Source organism: Osmerus mordax, chromosome 2 (assembly GCF_038355195.1).
Source record: "Osmerus mordax isolate fOsmMor3 chromosome 2, fOsmMor3.pri, whole genome shotgun sequence".
Classification (NCBI taxonomy): Eukaryota; Metazoa; Chordata; class Actinopteri; order Osmeriformes; family Osmeridae; genus Osmerus; species Osmerus mordax.
In genome coordinates, this window is record NC_090051.1 from 17862853 (window position 1) to 17882334 (window position 19482).

The 19482-nt window shown below is 43.3% G+C and overlaps 1 protein-coding gene across 1 annotated transcript in view; it reads right to left on the reverse strand.

Moving 5' to 3' along the window:
* Positions 1–19104, reverse strand: part of LOC136967357 (transmembrane protein 163a-like) — a 23404-nt gene extending 4300 nt beyond the window's left edge. Inside the window, exons 1-3 of the mRNA XM_067261127.1 lie at positions 18800–19104; positions 16448–16567; positions 9632–9738 (exon numbers count right to left, since the gene is read on the reverse strand). Of these exons, the coding sequence (XP_067117228.1) occupies positions 9632–9738; positions 16448–16567; positions 18800–18980 (408 nt within the window). The 5' untranslated portion in view covers positions 18981–19104. The remainder of the gene's footprint in view (positions 1–9631; positions 9739–16447; positions 16568–18799) is intronic.
* Between the last annotated feature and the right edge of the window lie 378 nt (positions 19105–19482).

The window sequence follows — 19482 nt, forward strand, 5'->3', positions numbered from 1 at the left end:
CCATGGCAATGACGAGATGGGCTCTTGTATATCCAGTGTATGAATGATCATTGTATAATGTGTAAACAATGCGTTGGCGAAAGTCCCAGCAACCCTGACCACTGTACATCACCCACACAATCTTCTTTAGAGAACCACCTGGGTCCTTCATGTCTACATAGACACGGTATCCTTGTGGCTGAGGTTTCCATGGAGGAGGCCAGTGAAGCAGAGAAGTGGTTCAGGCAGTGTAAGCCTCTACGTGTGACTGTGTACATTCCTCGGGCCTGACGCTGCAGTAGGGTATGGAGAGGAACAGGGTATCAACCAGGGGACCGGGCTTTTATCCTGTCAAAATGAGGAGTATCTCTGTACACACTGTCCATATCTACAGCATGTCCTCCTTATCTTCATGTGCGCTTTACAAGTCGACACCAGACGTATCTTTACTGTTGTGTCTGTTCCATGAAAGGGAAGAGGAGCTGTCGCCACATTCAGTTTTATGAGTGTCGGGTCATTTGTTGATTCAGCTCTGCATGTCTTCCCAAGGCAGCAGTTATTGTGCTGCCTTGGGAAGACATGCAGAGCCTTGTTGGAGATGACAGGGCTGGGTTGGATGAAAAGAGGCTCATAAAGGAGGAATTAGCTCTGCTGATGACAGATCCACATATATCTAACAGGGAGGCAAGTGTGGCGTTGCTGGCTGGGCGGCTGAGGGTGTGGGGGTGTGTGTGGGGAAGGGGGGGTGGGGGGGGGAGTAGGAGGTGCTGTTACAAACGAAGGTGCTTGTTATTGACGAGGACTCTTGTTTCCGTCGGTATCGATAATTGCACCGATCGATTCACCCAACTGTTTAACAACTGCTCTCCCAATCGTTCAGCTCTCCTCTGGAGAAGTGGAGTCACGCAGGCAGAGCCGCCTCACGGTTGCCTTAGCTACCTGTTTTGGGAAATAGGATTGTACTTGGCCCTCAAGAGCTGTAAACACCAGACTCTCACACTGTTTAGCAATGGTAATGACTTTGGCAAGGAGCCTAGTGATCTGGGTGTTATGTAATCTCTGGTCAGATGCTGGCTTTGTTGGCAAGAGTGGAGGTTCTGTGCCCAGGGACGCAAGTCGCAACGAACAATAACTGCACTGGTTTCTCTGCTCATTTACTGTAGACACACTGTTTGGCTTTAAACCTCAGTCTCATGTTCATCACTGAACTGTTTGATTCATCTGAGCTCAGGCAGCACTTTAGCACTAAGACCTGAGGCATTATGATTCCACTCACTCACTGAACCACCTCCACTACCCTAGCGTAGATGTGGTTCTGTTATGAGTTTTCCTTGATCTGTAACAGCCCGTTTCCCTCCATCCCAAAAGGAAACCAATCGATTCCGATCTAACAATAATTTAACTAATTTAACTAAACTAATTATCTATTGATCTGCATCAGGCCAGTAAACTGGAGTGCCACACGGAAATATCTCATCCCAAACCACATCTCCATTGGCTGCTTTGATAAATAGCTCTGGGAATAATTTGCACCTAACGAGAACAGTAATTACTTTCCCTCTCGCCCCCAGGGTGAGAAGCAGATAGAAGGTAGGGTGTGAGATTACATTACTGGGCGGGTGAAGGTGGGGCGAGAGCGGGGGTTGAGGTGGGGGACACCATCCTCTGAGCAGGCAAGCCATGCAAGCCAATGATGCTGGGATCAATTCAGAGGACTCATCATAGATAATCTCCTTTCATATTGCCTCCCTCCTCCAGATGCATGACAGATTGTCCCGATGCAGAGAGAGAGAAAGAGAGAGGGGGAAGGGTGTTCCCGCATTCATTTGCACAATGTGTGGTGAGGTGGATTGAAATAACTATAATTGAGTTTTCAAATGAAATTATGGCAAAGCAGCCAATCCAGTGGACACTCATGTAGACATGCATGTAGATCCCAAAGTTTGATAAATATTTTGCACAGTTTTGTGATGTCAGTGAGTAGTTTTAAGTTTGCTACGGAGCATTAATCCAGATTTTACTCTTTGGTTGGTCTCCAGTTTTTTCTGCGGCAGCTCATTAGAACTTAATGAACAGCTTTTAGACCGCTTTTAGGTCTCAGAGCATCCATAACTTCCCCTACACACGCACATGCACACACATGCACACACATGCGTGCACACACGCACGCACCCACCCTCACTGGGAGTCCAGTATAAAAGTAGACACATCCGAAGTGGCTGCGCCCCGCTGCTCAGCTGCAATATGTTGTGTTAAATAATTCAGGACATACTGTTCTGTGCAGCAGTGGGCCGCTCCAGTGGAGTGCTCCCCTGTATAACACTCCACTGGGCACAACTAGCTCTCCCCCCCCCCCTCCTATCCTCCTCCTGTCCCCATCATCCTCCCTCCTCTACTCACATTCTCCTCCCTCTCCTACCCCCCATCCTCCTCCTCCTAGACCCTATATCCTCTTATTCCCTCTGTTACAAACCCTCCCCCCGGGGATGGTGTGCCTAGGGCGGGAAAGGGGAATGTAAACCTGCTGACCCACACCCGTACCCGTAGAGGCTAGATGTATGAAGGGAACATGTTGGTAACATACGTGATGGGAGTGTAGACCCATGTGTGGTTTGCCTATCCAATTTTCCCTTGCCAGGGATAAAACGAAAGGCTCTACACCGTGTGTAGGTGCAAAAAGGAATAAATACTTTCTTTGACAAAGGGGTAAATCATAAACGTACGAACGCAATCACAAAGTCACTAACAAAGGTGCAATAAAGGATCTCAAAAACACAAGGTCGTGGACAACGCAGCTCTCCTGAGGTGTTGAGGAGAGGGGCTTTTGTAGGCAAAGTTGGGGGATTCTGATTGGTTGTTATAGAAAGGACAGGTGAGTGGTTAGCTGAGGGAACCGGAATGGACCAATCAGGAATCAGGAAGCTTCTGTGAGATTGAGTGGAAGACAAAAAGAAAAAACAAAACACAAAACACAAAGCCACACCCTCATCTCTTAACTTCATTCTGCCTTCAAACATTCAACTAGGGAGGACCCCTCTAAACTCCCTCCTCCCCCTTCCTCCACTCCCTCCAGGCTCCTCCCCCAACTGCCTCTCCCTTATTGATCCGACGCCAGTGGGTCGATATGAGCTGTTAGAGAGGTGTCACCTGAGATGTGACTGGGATTTTGTCATAGCACAGCATGTAATACAGGCAGTGCCAGCTCCAAACTGGATCGTCTGAGTGCCTCACGACTTTTGGGGGACTACAGATGCTAATTAGCTTAAAGCTATCATCTGGTACGGTGCATCAAATAGTGACCTTTATATTTTAAATTGCAAATACTGCCTTTAAAATAAAACAAATAAATACAGACTGAGGGAGCCCACTGAGAATTAAAAAAACTCAACCGAGGGTACATGGCTTGTAAGCCCACAGAGTTGCAATGTCTCCTGAGTAAATGTCTTCACATCAGTGGGGATCATCATGCTGTGTGTCATGAAGGACTCCTCGTTGATTCCTCCCTCTAAATGTCAGTGTTGGCATTTAGCCAGCAGCATCTCCTTCACCTTCCCAAGGTCTGTTGTTGTTCACTACAATCACTGAGAGAAGCTCAGAGCAACCTTCTGAACATGAAATATCAACTCACCACTGATTCTAGCCCTAATTAAATCCCAGAGGACCATCTCTACTGTAACTGCAGACAGCCCTAAGCTTTAGCTTCATTCTTAGCATAAAAAACAACAACTTCTGTTTTCTTTTATGGCAAATCCATAGAGTAAACTTTCAAATTGCCTGCACATTGCTGACTAGTTATACTGCATACCCCTTTGAAATGCATATTTGCATTAGAAAGAAACAGTTGCAGCTCCAACTGATCTGATTTACATTGTACTGTGGGAGGGGGTTGGGTGTGCGGCGACATGACAACTGAAGAATTTAGGACAAATATGATGTAATTTAGAGCCTTTTTTGTGGCTATCTTTTTTTCTAGCATCAAAGCCACACAGGCAGACTCGGAGAAGGTAGTCAGTTTCAACATGAGTCATTAAGGATTCAGAGGAGGTTAATGTGGCTAAGGATGAGGCTGGTCTAAATCTAGTGTTACCCCAGGGAAAGATTGTTAGAACAATTGCCTTGGGAAGTACGAGTTGAAAAGGGTAAAGAGTACAGAATGATAGGTTAATCCAAACACACTACACAACAAACACAGGTACAGGTACAGACAGACACTGGCACAGACACACACAGTAAAGAACAATTCTACCTAACATTAGGCCAAATAACTTTGCACCAGTGTTTACTTTACCAATATTTATTTGTAAATCTTTAAGGACCATAAATTGCCCCTGGCAGAAACTGCACAGCAGTAGCTTGAAATCAAACCGCTTAGACCTCATTATCCAGGCTTAGTCTGGGCTCATTTGAGAAGTCTAGCTGTACAAAGTGGGAAATATAAAAGGTTGAAAGTTATCAGTTTATTTACACTTTATTTCAGTTCAGTACTCATTATTTCAGTTTATTTTGGTTTGAGCTTAGATGCTCAAACAGCTAACATCCTCCCATCCCCTTCAGCTTGTCCCTGTCCCATCAGACCCTGTTGAAATGGTAGAAGCTCTCTATCTCTCACTGTCTGTCTGTCTCACTGTCCCTCCTCTGCTGCAGTGCCTGGTCACACAGGGCTCAGCTTCCAGACAGACAGATAAAACAGACAGCCCTTTTCACACTAGAGAGGCAACAATCCTTGGAGAGTGTTTGTGGTTTCGCCTGCCTGCCTGCTCTCGCCTGCCTGCCTGCCGTTTCCTGCCTGTTTCAGTCCTCGCACAACTTTACGTCCCAATTATTTATTCTAAACAACTTCCTTGGTGTATTCGGTTTTAATTACTTGGATAACAAGTACTATTTTGCTCATTGTACGCGTGTGTCTATGTGTGTGTCTTTTTCTTCCAGACTATTTGACCTTGTTTGGAACTGTTGAACCTGCTTGGAACAAAAGGTTGCACAATCAGATTTTCACACATTAGGCTGTGCTGCTGCTGTGTTCACTTGGCATTACTAACATGCAGAAGTCATGGGAGCCAGCTTTGAAAAGGTTACTGATGATTATCCTGCAAAGAAAAGCTGGTTGGTTTCACTATGTCTTCCTGGAGGTCAGAGGACAGTTTACAGGGCATTGATGCTCACAAGTCACAGCCACATCGACATTATCATCATCATATGAGCTTTGTAGCTGTCATATGAGCTTTGTAGCTGTCATATGAGCTTTGTAGCTGTCATATGAGCTCATTATCATCATCATATGAGCTTTGTATCTGTCAGTTGCATAAACAAGTCCAATGTTGAATGTCCATCTGATCGATGGACATTCAGTTCTTCATCTGGCAAATAAGGCAGTTAGTTACACATTAGTTCAATGACTCCGTCTGTCAGCCTTGAAAGATCTGTACTTGTGACATCCAGGCTATCAACAAGATGTACACAGCCAGCTCTTGAGGCATGTCTGCGTGCTGCTGTTTATCGATGCAATGACTTTTGTCTGGATGCAGCCTCTGGCGAGGCCAGCTGGCCATTGCCCCTACATCCATCATTCCTGGGCAACTGCATGGGAGAATAACACTGCTGCTGTATATCTACAATCTAGTTCTTTACACACACAGGTAAAACACACAGCCAGGTAAACAAAGGTTCAGTACACACACACACACACACACACAAATAAAAGCAGTCTCTGGTGCGACTGGTTGAGGTAACTGGACAAAGGAATGATTCTTTAACAATGATGGTACACAAGAGAGCTCACTGGGACGGACATGCATCAGTCATACAAAGTGATCCAATTGTCCTGCCTTCGGAGCATGCTTGAACTGGGGAAGATGCTGATTCAGAGCACCACTGAGTAAACATGGGAGGAAATTCATTTTCACTGCTGATTGAAGCTGAAGAAAGCAAACTTTTGTTTTGTGGCTTACCCAATAATCAATTCAGAGTTCTCTAAACGAGCATGTCGTTATTCTGATCCCACAATGCGTGGTGGTGAGAAGTTTTATAATGATGAGGTTTAAGGCAGCTACTTGTATAATCAGACAGAGACTCATGGGGTCTAAAGACGAAAGATTGCTTCTCACTGGGGGGTACGGGGATCACTTCTGTCATAACAAACAAACTTGATTATTTTCCAAGTATGGTTTGTAGGAAATCAAAGGAGTTGCAATAAATATGTTTTGATCCTAACTAGGATCAAAACTTCCTTTGATCTAACTAGGCTACACCAAATTAATATTTCAAGCAAAGACAGTGAACATGACATTTCCCTGAATAAATTATAACGGTATGTAAAAACTCAAGCACCTGAGCGTGTCTCCCACCTCTTCAAGAACGATATATTTTTGTACTGCCTGTATCACCCTTGTCTCTCTAAAAATTGATTATCCATTCTTCCGAATTATGTGGTGCAGACAAGACTCATGGTACCTGCAATGTGTTGTGTTGCATCTCTATGTCTGTCTGTCTGGGTTTTCAGATAAAGGCTTTGTTTACACAGGATAAAACACATGAGAAGTGCAGTCAAGACCAGAATCGGTTCCGTTTCACCGGTTAAGTCCATAACTTCCTATCATTGCAGTGATATTAATGTGTACCACTGTACCACAGGGACAATGAGGAGTGTCTCTGTAATCAAACACAACACAAACAAGGATTGAGACATCGTTAATCAACACTAATTGTCTGATGTCAGTGGTACAGTGAGTCATCCATCACACCAGTCATCGGCAAGGCCCAATTAAGCGCTCCCAGAGCAAGAGACAATAATGTATTTTCTTTCTCAGATAGTAATTCTATAAAACAACACCCCAGAAATTCACTCCTAACAGATTGAAGAAACTAACTAATGTGATTTTATGAAATGTTAAACTGTACTTTTAAATCAATCATGAAGACACAGGCTTTTAAAGGTTGTAACATACACCTAACAATTCATAAGGGCCATACAATGCTTGCTTTAGGTATGAAAAACATGATAGCTTGTCAAGGGCATTAAATCAATGAGTCTCTCTGGGTAGTTAACTGTAAGAAATCACATTCGGTCAGGAAAACATTCAGTGCAAAGGTACTTGATGACATGATCCCTTTTTGATGAAATCTGTGAAAAATAAATGTATACAAAATGTTTGAGAAATCTTATTTGTATCAAGTCATATTAGAGGGTGTAAGATAAGATAATGGGATGGACTAGCTGATAAGCAGAAGGCTGGATGAGTCAGATGTTCCCTTTCCTTGCTGCCAAGATGGCCTAACCCTCACAGCACTAGGGGGGGCAAGTAATGGATGACTACAGACAGAAAGTCTACCATTCACACCCCACAGCCACACCTCTCATGACAGCCTTGTTCTCCTCATTTCCTCCCTTGGCAACCGATAGAGGCATGGTACCCACTACCAACCAAGCCAGCTCTACCCCTTTCAAAAACTTTTTACAACACTGATACATCACTGTTAGGCTAAAAACGGACTAATCCAAACTCAACTAAAAGGCAACTAAAAACTCACACTCTCAACCAACACCTAAAAAAACATTCCTTCCTTGCTGAAAAATTTATAGTCTCCAACTCTGACTCAGTGCCCGAATTTATTTTGATTCTATTGTCGATTTGCAATGTCTCTGTCTCTCCTCTTTTAGAGGATGGAAAAAGATAGCAGGGAGGATGACAGTGCCTTGGTTGTGGCAGAGGTATGTCTTCTGAGGTCCCTCCAGTCTAGGAGCCCCCCTTACATCTCGACAAAGAACACGGTGGAGGGGAGAAATGAGAGGATGTAATTGGATGAAAGCGAGAGCAGAGAGATGGACGGCTAACAAAGCAATCGAAACCTTCAGTGCTGTCCGATATCATTTTCACGCCAAATTGTCGAGTTGTCTGTTTTAGTCGCTAGATTTATTTTGGGACAGAACAAAATACTAACTACTGTAACATGAAGCTGAATCTTCTGCACTTTACAAGTCATGTGGCTTGTACACAGTACTCAAGTCTCGTTTTTAAATACACCAAAATGAAATACTGGCCAGGGAGGAATTGTAAGCAACAATTGCTTCAGTGGAATAATACTAAAGTTGAGACCATCTAACACACAAAAAAACACAAGAATGCCGTACATTGTTGTGGGCTGATCTTAGGGTGGTCATAACGTTGACAGTAAAACAAGCCATAGCTATTAATTCTCTAAATAGCTCATATAAATTTCACAAACTCATAAATTCCAATGCATGACAGTTGTCTAGACATAAGGCATAGATGTTACAAGAGGTTTCTCATAAACAAATTATATACATTCCAAAGGAAAGTGTTGGACTAATATTGTATACTTCTACTGCTTTATATGGTGTGTATTTCACCTGTGTGAGCTGTGCCAAGAGGACAGTGCAGCTCTGTGTCATTGAGTTCCCTCTGACGGAGACATGGCACAGACTGAAGGACCCTTGATTGCCTAAGGAAAAGGTGGCCCTGTGATTGCCTGTGAATTGAGTGCAAGTCAGATGTCTCAAGAGCAGTGTGTGTTCAAGAGCATGGTTTAAAATATCCTGCTGTGTATCCAAGACATTCAGACAGAGCAGGAATACACTCGCTTTCAACCTTTCAGCTGCAAATTGATGCATGACAATCAATACTGTATCAGAGTGGATATACTGAATCCATGACACCACTATGTGACTTATCACACATTTTACTCATCCCAATATACCTTTATATAACCCTTAGCAGAAAACAAAAAAAATTACCAAAGAAATGACCATGATGGTTGTCTTGGCAGCTGTTCCACTCCATTTCATGAGTCTCACTAATAATACCCCATTATTCTCACATAGATGGGAGAAGACTAAAGTCATAGTCAGATGATGAGGATGATGAATATTATCTTTGTCTCTCTCTTCGCCCAAACCCTCTCCCCAAGAGCCTGCTCACAGTCTAAGATGACTTCTGTTAGGAAGCAGTAGATGATCAATCAGATGGAGGCCAGTGGTTACATACAGTACTGTGCATTAGGAATAAAGGAAACATTGCCTTCCCTCCTGACGCCAGTTAATGCACACTGTAATACATTTGCAAGTTAAGAAATGAGGTTAACACAAAGGACCAGGCTTTTTCATAATAGACGAAGATGTTCTCTTCACTACATGAATGAAAATGGGACATTTCTCTGAGAAATTTCTTTTAGTGAGATCTCTCTGCTGATAGACAGCACATTAGCTTCCCAGTGGACATTTTTAAGGAGTGAGTTATTTTTCCAAAACGGAAGCTAGTTTTGGTTAGCTTCCGTTACCTAGCAACCTAGCATAATACTCGTAGCAATGCTACTACCTGCTAGTGTTACTTGTTAGCCTCCTAATTGTACATTTTTAAGCCATACTATAGCTTTTGTCATATAGTTTTTGTCTATCGGAAAATAGTCGGTTGGAATGTTCAGAATCACATATGTGTGACGCTACTCCTTAACGGGTTAAAGCAACAAAGATACCGAGTGATTGGATAAGTTTCATGTTGACGGTGGCAGTTTGTTTGTGTGTTCCAGACTTGCCCTCCGTGGAGGGACAGGGGAGGTGAGAAGAGTGGGTTCTGATCTGATGACGCAGCTGGTCTTGAGGGTGAGAGGTGAGAAACAGCATCATGGATAAACTCGCCAGATCTGGACTCAGAGGAGAGGGCAGAGCCCCAGCAGATATACCAGACAAGGCTGAGATATCCGGGCCACCTAAAGTGGGTGTGAAATTCTGCACCTCCTCATCAGCTATGTGGGACATCGCACAACCACACACTACACAAACTCTCACAGATGCACGTGTAACACACACACATGCATTCACACACATACACACCGCCCTCCCCTGTGGCACGTCCCCCATCACACCCTACACTCTCACTCTGTATTCAGCCTGGTAGGAATATAAATAGCTGGTGCTGATAAGAGCAAAGAAAATACTGGGATGATCTTCGACAGATGGATGAACAGAAGGGAAATATTTAATAATTAGCTCAAGTGAAAACGTTTGAGATGCCCACAAATAGGGATTCTCGTGCGTTTCAAATGACCTGCATAAAAACGCACATTTAAAGCTGCACTGGTACATGCTTCCACTTCAAAACAGAGCTGACCAAGTGATAGTGACTCAGGCTGCTATTGTAAGACCACTGCTTTGTCGGAGCGTAAATCAGGTTAATCAGCTCCTACTCAAATCCAGTCACAGGAGTTGAGGGCTGGGTCTCCATGGTCTCTTATTGATTCCTCCCACCCTCGCTCGTCCTCTGGAGGAGGAGGCGAGGAGAGAGGATTTCAAGGTTTGCCATTGTTCAACCGTGGCCGGTTTCTGATGGTAAAGGATGGGTAGCCTCTGCCTGACAACTCTGATAGGAAGGCGCCGTGCAGGTGCACACTGTTGCCAAGGGGACCAAACGAGAGCACACACTGAAAATAGGGCCTTTGGCTCCCGCCTCCGGCAGGAAGCTTACTCAACCTTTGCACACCTGCACCTTGACTAAATGTACAGAACACACACAGTACCTCTCGCTTCGCTGCTCAATGGACTCAAACAAACACACACACATGCTCGTACAAACACGCATGCAGTTAGTGCTGTGGGGAACATTTGTGCCATGGGTTTGTTTCGTGTAAATGTATCTATTTCCGTCTGTGTAAGCTCTCTGAGTGTAACAGCATGGAAGAGTAAATTAGAGTGTGATGGTGAGATTAGCATGAGTGTGCTCTCAGAGTTCTTTTAGTGGGCAGTGGTTAGTAGTCTGGGATGAATTCTTACCCACAGACTCCCCAGATTAGACCTAATGTGACTAATCCCCTAAGAAGTGTACATCAGGGTGTGGTATTAATGTAAATCTAAACCCAAGGCCTTAAAACCTATGATCCATTTATTGAAGTATCAGATTAAAACTACTTACAACAAATACAACAAACAATAAAACACTGAGACAAAACGGTGCCATTATTCTACTACAATACGTGTACCTCTTTCTTTGTAACAAACTGTGCTTTATGTGTGACAAAAAACAATACTTATAGCTGTAAAACAGGGATGGCCTGATTTGCAATGACGTGCTTCAATAGATTTACCAGGGGTGGGAGACATAAGGGTTTCAGTCTCAAACCACATCCAGATACTACTTGTGTAGTAATGTCACTACTTATGAAATTTCCACGTGGCCATTATCATTGATCTTGGTTGACACATAGATAATGACTTTCTAACTACTACCAGCCAAATGTTGAGGAGCCACACCAATCTCCCTCCGGAGCGATAAAGAACACATTAGGGGAAGGCTACAGCAGCGTGTAACGTGAGGGAGAGGGACGTTCCTGTGAATCTGGAGATCTCATGGACAGTCACATGCCCAGTGTTCCACACTGTGTGTCAGGATGGAGACTTGCCGCTTGTGAGATGAGGAAACACTGTTTAACGGTCAGAGGCCTTGCACAACTCATCACACACTTCTTGGAAAGACACAAGTTTAATGGTCAGAGGCCCGTGTAATCAATAAACAAGACACACACACACAAACAGCCATGCCTGTTGCCGGTTCTGGTCTGCATTGTAAGGATGACTTGGCTGGTTGTTTTGTTGCTGTGTCATTGTGGCGTCATGGAGAGAGGCAAATGTTTCGCGTGACGCCTGGCAGGAGTCGTACTTCCTGTATCAGCCACTCACCGCTGTTCTGTTCTTTACACTGAGGATTTCTGACTTTGATCGATATAACATACTATACACATCACATCAAATCGCTGTGTATGAAAATGTTACCTATCCGGCAACATTCCTCAACACAGGCATGTTCAATCGGGCATGCACAACCTCTCATTTCCATTGTTAAGCTCCCAAGCAATGTGGGAGAAAACCCATGACCAAACATAAAGTCACAGGTTGATTCCCTCTAAGCATTGTACACTGTTACAATACTGACCAGATGGGACCTTATGCACTCCAGGAATGTAGATGAGCAGACCAATGTCTATTGTGTGATTCCTTAACTAACTAAAATGGTCATTTCAATATCCTTAAGTGAACCAGTTCATTCACTTGTCCACATGAATCCCAACAGTGTATCTCAAGCTCTGTTTGAAAAAAAAAAATCCCACGTGAGAGTAGATTTCTAATAAGTAAATATCCTGTGAGAGACTTGGCTAGTGTCTTCAGTAATGTAGGAGTCAGAGACACTCGTATTGTTACTGGTGTATCTTTCTACAGGGAGTAAGAGAAAGAACAGCGGTAGTTTATCTGTCTGCAGTCCAGTAATCTAGGCCAACCTAATAGAGACATATTCATTCATACAGCAGACTCAGGGGCTTCTGCATAAATTGTGAGGAACATTGCTACCTTTATACGAAAATCACTCCTTGCGATCTCTATTAAACGACAACAGCATGGCTACAATAACGCATGAGAAATGGTCAATGATCGCCAAACACTTGAGCTTGTATGCTCCTTTCTACCTCAATCTCACGCACACAAAGACACGTTTCAGAGGAAACTTGTCCGTCCAGACATGGCTCTGGACATGATACGATGCCAGTGATCGTCAGCTTGTAGAACAGAGAAACCGAGAAGCGGTATAATGTTTCTCCTCAGTTAGCTCAGGGTGAGGCATCACTACAGGCTTTGATCATGAGCTCTGCTGCATCAGTCAGTCCTGTCTTCTCCACAGCAAAGAACTACAGTAGCTGCAGCTGCAGGGAGAAGCTGTCCTGCAGGCTCTGGTCTAGGATCAGCAAGGCTTATTCAGGCTTATTACTGCACATCACGTCTGTGGGACATCCATAGCTTTCCATCCATTTTACTCCAATCATGATGAAAAACAACAGAGGGATGGGGCTTTTTTTATACATTTCAGCATGGTATCCACCAGAATAACAAAGTAGTAGGTCAGTCAAGGGATGATGTCCGGTGTAGAAGCAGACCTTGTGGAAGGTCTGTTGGTTGTTGAGAAGACACTCAGACGTTTTCCATAAAGTAGTTAATGTATAATGTTGTAATCAAGGTACTGTAGCTGATTGTAAAAAACACTTAAATGTTATTATTATTAAGGAAAAACATATACATATATGAAACATTTCAAATGCATTCCATTTTGTATTCCAAAGACTAGTTCTCCATCATTTCCCACTGCTTGGCATTTACCAACAGAAATAGGTTACAGGAACATATACGTATGAATACACACATGAATAAATAAGGATGTGTTGCTCCCCGGAATAGACAGAGATTAAGAATGATCGAGAAATAGAGAACAGGTGAGAGTGTTTTCCTTCTCAGAAAACTGAGTCTCCCAGCCTCCCAAAGCATCTGTCACAGACAGCATTGTAATATTCACCACCGGTCGACAAGAGACATCAGTTAGAGAGACGAGAAGGGAAGAGATAGTTACTTCTGTCATGGTCTGGCATTTCCTCCTTTGTGCCATGTTAAGCAGTTATTTCACCATAACCGTCACTTTCTATGTCACATCCTGTCAGAGAAAAAGCTATCTGTATAGATGTGTATCAAATTAAATAATAACACTGCAGCATAAACACATAACCATCTACAGATTATTTCAAAATATATGTGCAATCAACCAAAATTCTAACAGCATCAATATTTTGTTTTCTATTCAGAATTGGAGACCAGCATCTTATTCATCCAGCATGCATAGAGTATATTGTAGACTGTCATGTTGAAGGTAGGACAGACTTAATGCTATCTGATCATCTGTAAGAGATGGATTGATATTCAGTCTCCACCACTCCTCTCTAAAAGCACTTGTGAGGCTGCCCTCTGCCTTAAGTGAGCTCATTCGATTTGAAGTTGACAGGAAACACAGAGGGAATGGAGTGAAGGGAAGAGGGGTAGTGGGTGGAGGAGGATGAGGGGGGGGGGCAAAAGTAGAGGAGGAGGAGGTGGAGAGGAGAGGCAGCAGCAGGAGGCTACAAGGTGCAAGGCGGGAGCGCCTGTCTGGTGGTTTGTGAGAGCTGGCTAATGTTTCATTTCGAAACAGGCAGACGGCTGTCGGACCAGGAAACACAACACCGGCGCACAAGACCTTGACATCTGGAACGGGCTGCCTCCTCCCATGATGATTTGGGCACATTTTGACGACAAAAAATATGAAGCCAAAGGATGCTTGCTGTTTCGATGCTCATCAGACATTCAGTTCACAGATTGACAAACATTTGCCCACCTAACCATGGAGATAGCATTTCCCCCCCGTGTACACTCATGGTGCTCAACTGGATAAGCAATAAACCAAACTACAGTGTTTATTTCTATCTTGTGTGCTCGTGTTAAGAGTGTAACTAGGTTAAAGCAAACTAATTAGACTGCTCTGAGAGATGGTAGCCTGGGTGAGAGGATGGAGAGGAGGGCTCCTCTGGTCTCTCAGCTAGTATCCCAGCCAAATTAGCTCCCTGCGTGTTTCATGTGGGTTCACGGACCACGCTTAAAAAGTCCTCGGATGCGAGGTTTCGTTTTTTTCCACCCCAGATCCTTCCCTTCCTCCCTTTTCTTCCACCCAAGCTCCTCACATGTCATCGAATGGGAGCTGGCAGGGGGACAGATTGATCGAGCAGCAGCCTGTTTGTTACTGGGCCATTTCTACGACAGTGCTAAAGGGCCTGCATTCTCTCTGGAACCAGCCCCGCTAGAGGAGGCTCTCTCTGAATATTGAGCAGCTTCGCTGAGGTCTGCTTAGCACGCAGAATACAAATGGTTCACATTAATGGTATTCTCTGCATAACGGAATACCCCATTTAATATTCAGTTAATGAGGTCTATTCCATTACGGCAGTGTAAGGGTCAGGGATGCAAACGCATGTATGGTCAAAAAAGAGAGAGGTAATTGAAGCCCTCGCCCCGTGGCAAATATCCATATAGTTTTTCATTGTAACCCTATAAGCCTCACACCCTTAGGGTGTGAGGTGTGAGGCTTATAGGGTTACAATGAAAAGATTTAACAAAGATATGCAGTAGGTAGATAGGGATGATTATAAAAGAGTAACTAAATCAAAACAGCATCTCATTTAAGATAACATTCAGATGTTTGGCTCATTGACATTAACTTCAAATCAATTCCAAATGTTATGCTAATTGGTACCGCAGTGGAATATAAATGAGGATTCTCTGTTTACTACTCTCTCTCTATGACAGACTTAAATTCTCTTTGGCTCGAATAACAACTCCCCCAAATGCACCGCAGTCTGATGCGAACTTCTAAGAAGAAGATACACACACATACACACACACACAGAAAGACAAGGATAGCGACAGAGATAAAGATAGCTAGAGAGACAGGCAGAGAGAAGATTCTCCATAACTTGATAGTCCAGGTCGAGGTCTCTGCTTCGTGTTGCTCCCAGGCCTCTTCTCTATCTACCAGCCACATCTCCTGAAGACTATCTTAAACCATGCCCCATTTTGCCAGCTACCCTTCAAAAAGCTGGATCATGAAAGGAATCAAACATTGGGTTGTATTTCGCTCCACACTCAATTGCACATTTCAGACTAAAGAAAAAGTCATCTCCAAATGGAAGTAAGACACTTTGTGAGATCCTATAAAGGGTGTCCTCTTGGGACAGAGCTTAAAAGGTTACAGGGCAGCTTAGCTACCGTTCACTGAAAAGTCAATCCTTCTAAGTGAATATGAAACACCAAAACAGTTGACCTGAACCTCTTCTAATGCAACAATAGGGTGTAGAGAAGCAACAAAGTTCATGTTCTAAGAGAGAGGTCTATATTCTAGGAGCTCAGACTAAACGGATTGTCACACATCATTGGCCAATGTCTGTCTGTCTGTCTCTCATTATTCCTAGTATTTTATGTCAGAACGAGAGAGGTTCCAGGCCTACAGTAAAGTACCATCTCAAACCCAGGAAAACCCTCCCTCCCCCCTCTCTGACTGTGTTATTCACAGAGATTTGATCAATTATAAAACTGCAAACTTTATTTAAAACAAATATATATATATATATATATATATATATATATATATATAGCCATATGGCTATTTTTTCTCAATTATTTGTGCCATAGCCAGAATATTTAGTTGGATTTATAATTTAATAGGGTTTTATGTGGGTTAATTATTTTTTTATCTTTTGGCCTTTGGGGAGGGTTCAAGAGCACCACTGATTTACTCATACCAGATGTTCCGTGAGAACTAAAATGGGTTGCATTTCAACAAACCAGACATGCATCCAGCAATCACTGAATTTTGACCTGAGGCCACATCTAAGCCATAGTTATGAGAATATCAATGGAGGAGGACCACAAACCACTCCAAACATGACATGCAAATCAGAAAGTGTCTCTAACAATGTAACATCCTCTGAGATGAAGATTGAAGAACACTGCATCCTCGGCCACAGTGGCAACTTACGCAGTAGGTTCATCGGCCTCTTAAAGAAACAGATACTCATGTGTTGAATTCATGTGTTGACTGAAGAAGTGCTCTGTACTCACTGAAAGCTGCCACTGCCAGGATGAGGGTGACCACGATGGAGACCCAGGACACCCACAGGGCCTTCTTCCTGTAGCTCTGGGCCTCGTGGGGCTTCAGCCTCATGCTGCTCTCCAGCAGACCTGGGATCAGGTGACACATCATATTAGTTCATGCTAGTGTGAAGAAGTAAGTAGTATATCAGCGGTAAGTAATAAGAAACCGCAGGCTAAGACTCCCTCCAGAAGCATTCTGGGTTAGTTCCATGCCTCTTCCTCATGCACCCAGAAAGCACCGGGCTGTTGAGGATCTAATTTAGCAGTCGACATGAGAAATGACACACTGCAAGCTAGAAGGCAGTCATACCTAAGCAAAACAGCTCTGTTATACATGGCAGGGTAGACTTGTTCGCTGTAGTCTGTGATAGGGCTGAATTAAGTATGCTGCAGTAAGAGCAGTGCTGACAGGTGGCACAATGATCACCCAGGCAGGAAGGGAGTCTCCTCGAATAGAGAAAAAGAGAGAGACAGAAAGAGATGAGTATCGGCGAGGGAGAGAGGGAACAGAAGATGGAACCGAGAAAAAGAAACAGAGAGAGAGATACGGAGAGAGTGAGAGAGAAAGAGAGAGCGAGAGAGAGCTAATAACCTTCACCTATTTCTTAAGCGGAATATTATCCTAGCCTTAATAGAAGGTGTCTATTGAAGATGTTGAAGTTTTGTGACAGATCTCTGATCAGTATTTGAGGGGAATGCTTGCGGAATAGGTCAGGGCTCAAACGGGGATCAGATGCACTGACCGAGGACCACCTATTCTGGCTGAAAGATTGAGTGCTGTTAACAAGGTCTCCCTAGGGATGAAAACAAGCACAGTCCAGGGGTCAAATCTGTCCACTATCTCAAAATCTCTGGTCATCTTAAAAGTGGGTAGTGGAGAGAATAACATGGACCTATGAAGTTCAGCAATACTTATTTAGTAGGGAATTTAGCATGAATTATATATTAATACATCTATAATTGTATTTTGTTTGGCTGATGTAAATGTGTGAAGTGTATAATGTTATGCTATTACTTTTCTTTTTAAATATAAGTGTAAATATATATATATTTTTTGTGTTTTCCATGAGTGAGCCTTTGTAAGGTTTGGGGGGGAGGGGGAGGGGGCGGAGAGGAAGTGAGGGAGAAGAGAATGCAGCCTTGCTCAACTCACATGTCTAGGATCAGCAGTGAGAGCATGTGCTCTACCCCCACTACACACACACACACACCCCTCCACACACACACACAAAAACACTGGATAGATGAATAAATAATTTACCCCAACACACATGTATTCACCCTGACATTGTATTCTTTCTCAAAGTGTCCTGAATTCCAGCACTCAATAAAAAGCATAAATTATTCAAAACCTTGAATTGATTGCATAAGGTTATTGCGGGTAACAGATGCGTAGGGTGGTGAACTTTACCAGAAATCTCTAGTGGTGGAATGACTGGGACATCTCATGACATTTCGGTGTCAGCACCAACCAACATGGAAAGATGGCTGGCCTGTTTGTATCTTGCATACTACAGTATGTTTTGGAGAAACCTATTAAAACGATTGCAGTGATCTGTGAAAATCTACAGTCTAGAACAGTCTAAAACAGTCTAAGCTGACGGTGATGGAGGCAGCAGCATATTTGGGTTGAGATGGGGGGGCGAGTCAGGGCTTTTGAATGCAGACTAACATTTTGTTCAATGTGTGTTAGCCTCTTGCTTATTCATAAACCGTTTTTGTTCAGTCTTTTAAGTGTCGTACTACTGAAAACAAGTCTGTCTAGAGGCACCCGCTCGATAGGACTCATGCCAGCGAAATACAGAGCCAAGAAAAACATAATATCAGTCAACAACATGGACATGGAGGAACATTGAGTCGATGACTAAAAGGATTACAAGGGTAGGCTAAGATAAATGTTCATATCCATGCAGGAATGTTTAGAACTTGATCTTTGCATTCTATGGAGGGATAAAGCAGGAACATTACTACAACTTGATCACAAGATCACATGTAGTGAAAATAAAAAATTTACCGTTTAACCTAGTGGATTTTGGACCTGGGGATTTTCATCCCCTGAAAAGATTTATAGGCAACAGACACAACTTCTTTCAGTGGCACAACATCTGGCAGGGACTGATAAAATAAAAATAAAACGAATACAAATGATAAAACGTAGTTATTGTATGTTGTAGACTGTTTGTTTATTATGTTGGTCGATAAAGTGTTCCAAGTTGCTTAGTGAGGGGTTTATACAGATGATCAAAACTTTCCAAAATGTGCAATTTGTAAAAAACTAAACAAATACAGTCTTAAAACAATATGTAATGCCTGAAATACCTTGACCCTCAACACTGTCGGTGATTTTCATCTCTTGGTCCCGGTCCATACCAAAAGGATCGGCTTGACTCGGTCTTTTGGATAGATTGCCATCTGGAGCGCACTGGCCGTTTCGCACAGCTGAGGGATCTACAATTGTGAGGTCCGGGACCGGATAGTCTTGAGCCGCTGGGTCGGTCATTGTAGTTTAGTTTTTAGGTCAGTATCCTCGGAAAATAAATGTCACAACGGAGTGCCAAAGCCAGCCATCCAGGGCGCGAATGCCACCGGTGTTGACTCTCGCAGAAGGGAGGCAAGGAGATTTAGATCAACGTTATCTCACCAGCATCCGCAGCAGACCTCCTTTTCCGATGACAGCTCTCTACTAGTACGGAATGGGTTGCAGGAGTAGCAGCTTTTGAGACCACTTTGATTAGTTTCACTTCACTACTGTTGATAATTGAGAGATTCAAACTGCGATACGATGTTTTCGTCAATGGGAGGCGGTGGCACTAGTCCCCCCTCCCTTTACACTCTTGCCGTCTCGCGCATCATAGGCCTTTAGCAGAATGTTTTCATTTAATTCTATTCTGATTCTGAAAATCACTTACATCATATTCAAACTTGACAATTATGTCCACCATTTCTTACTTTTGTTTAAACTTTCCACCAAAAATCCACAAATGGTTGACACTAATGCTATA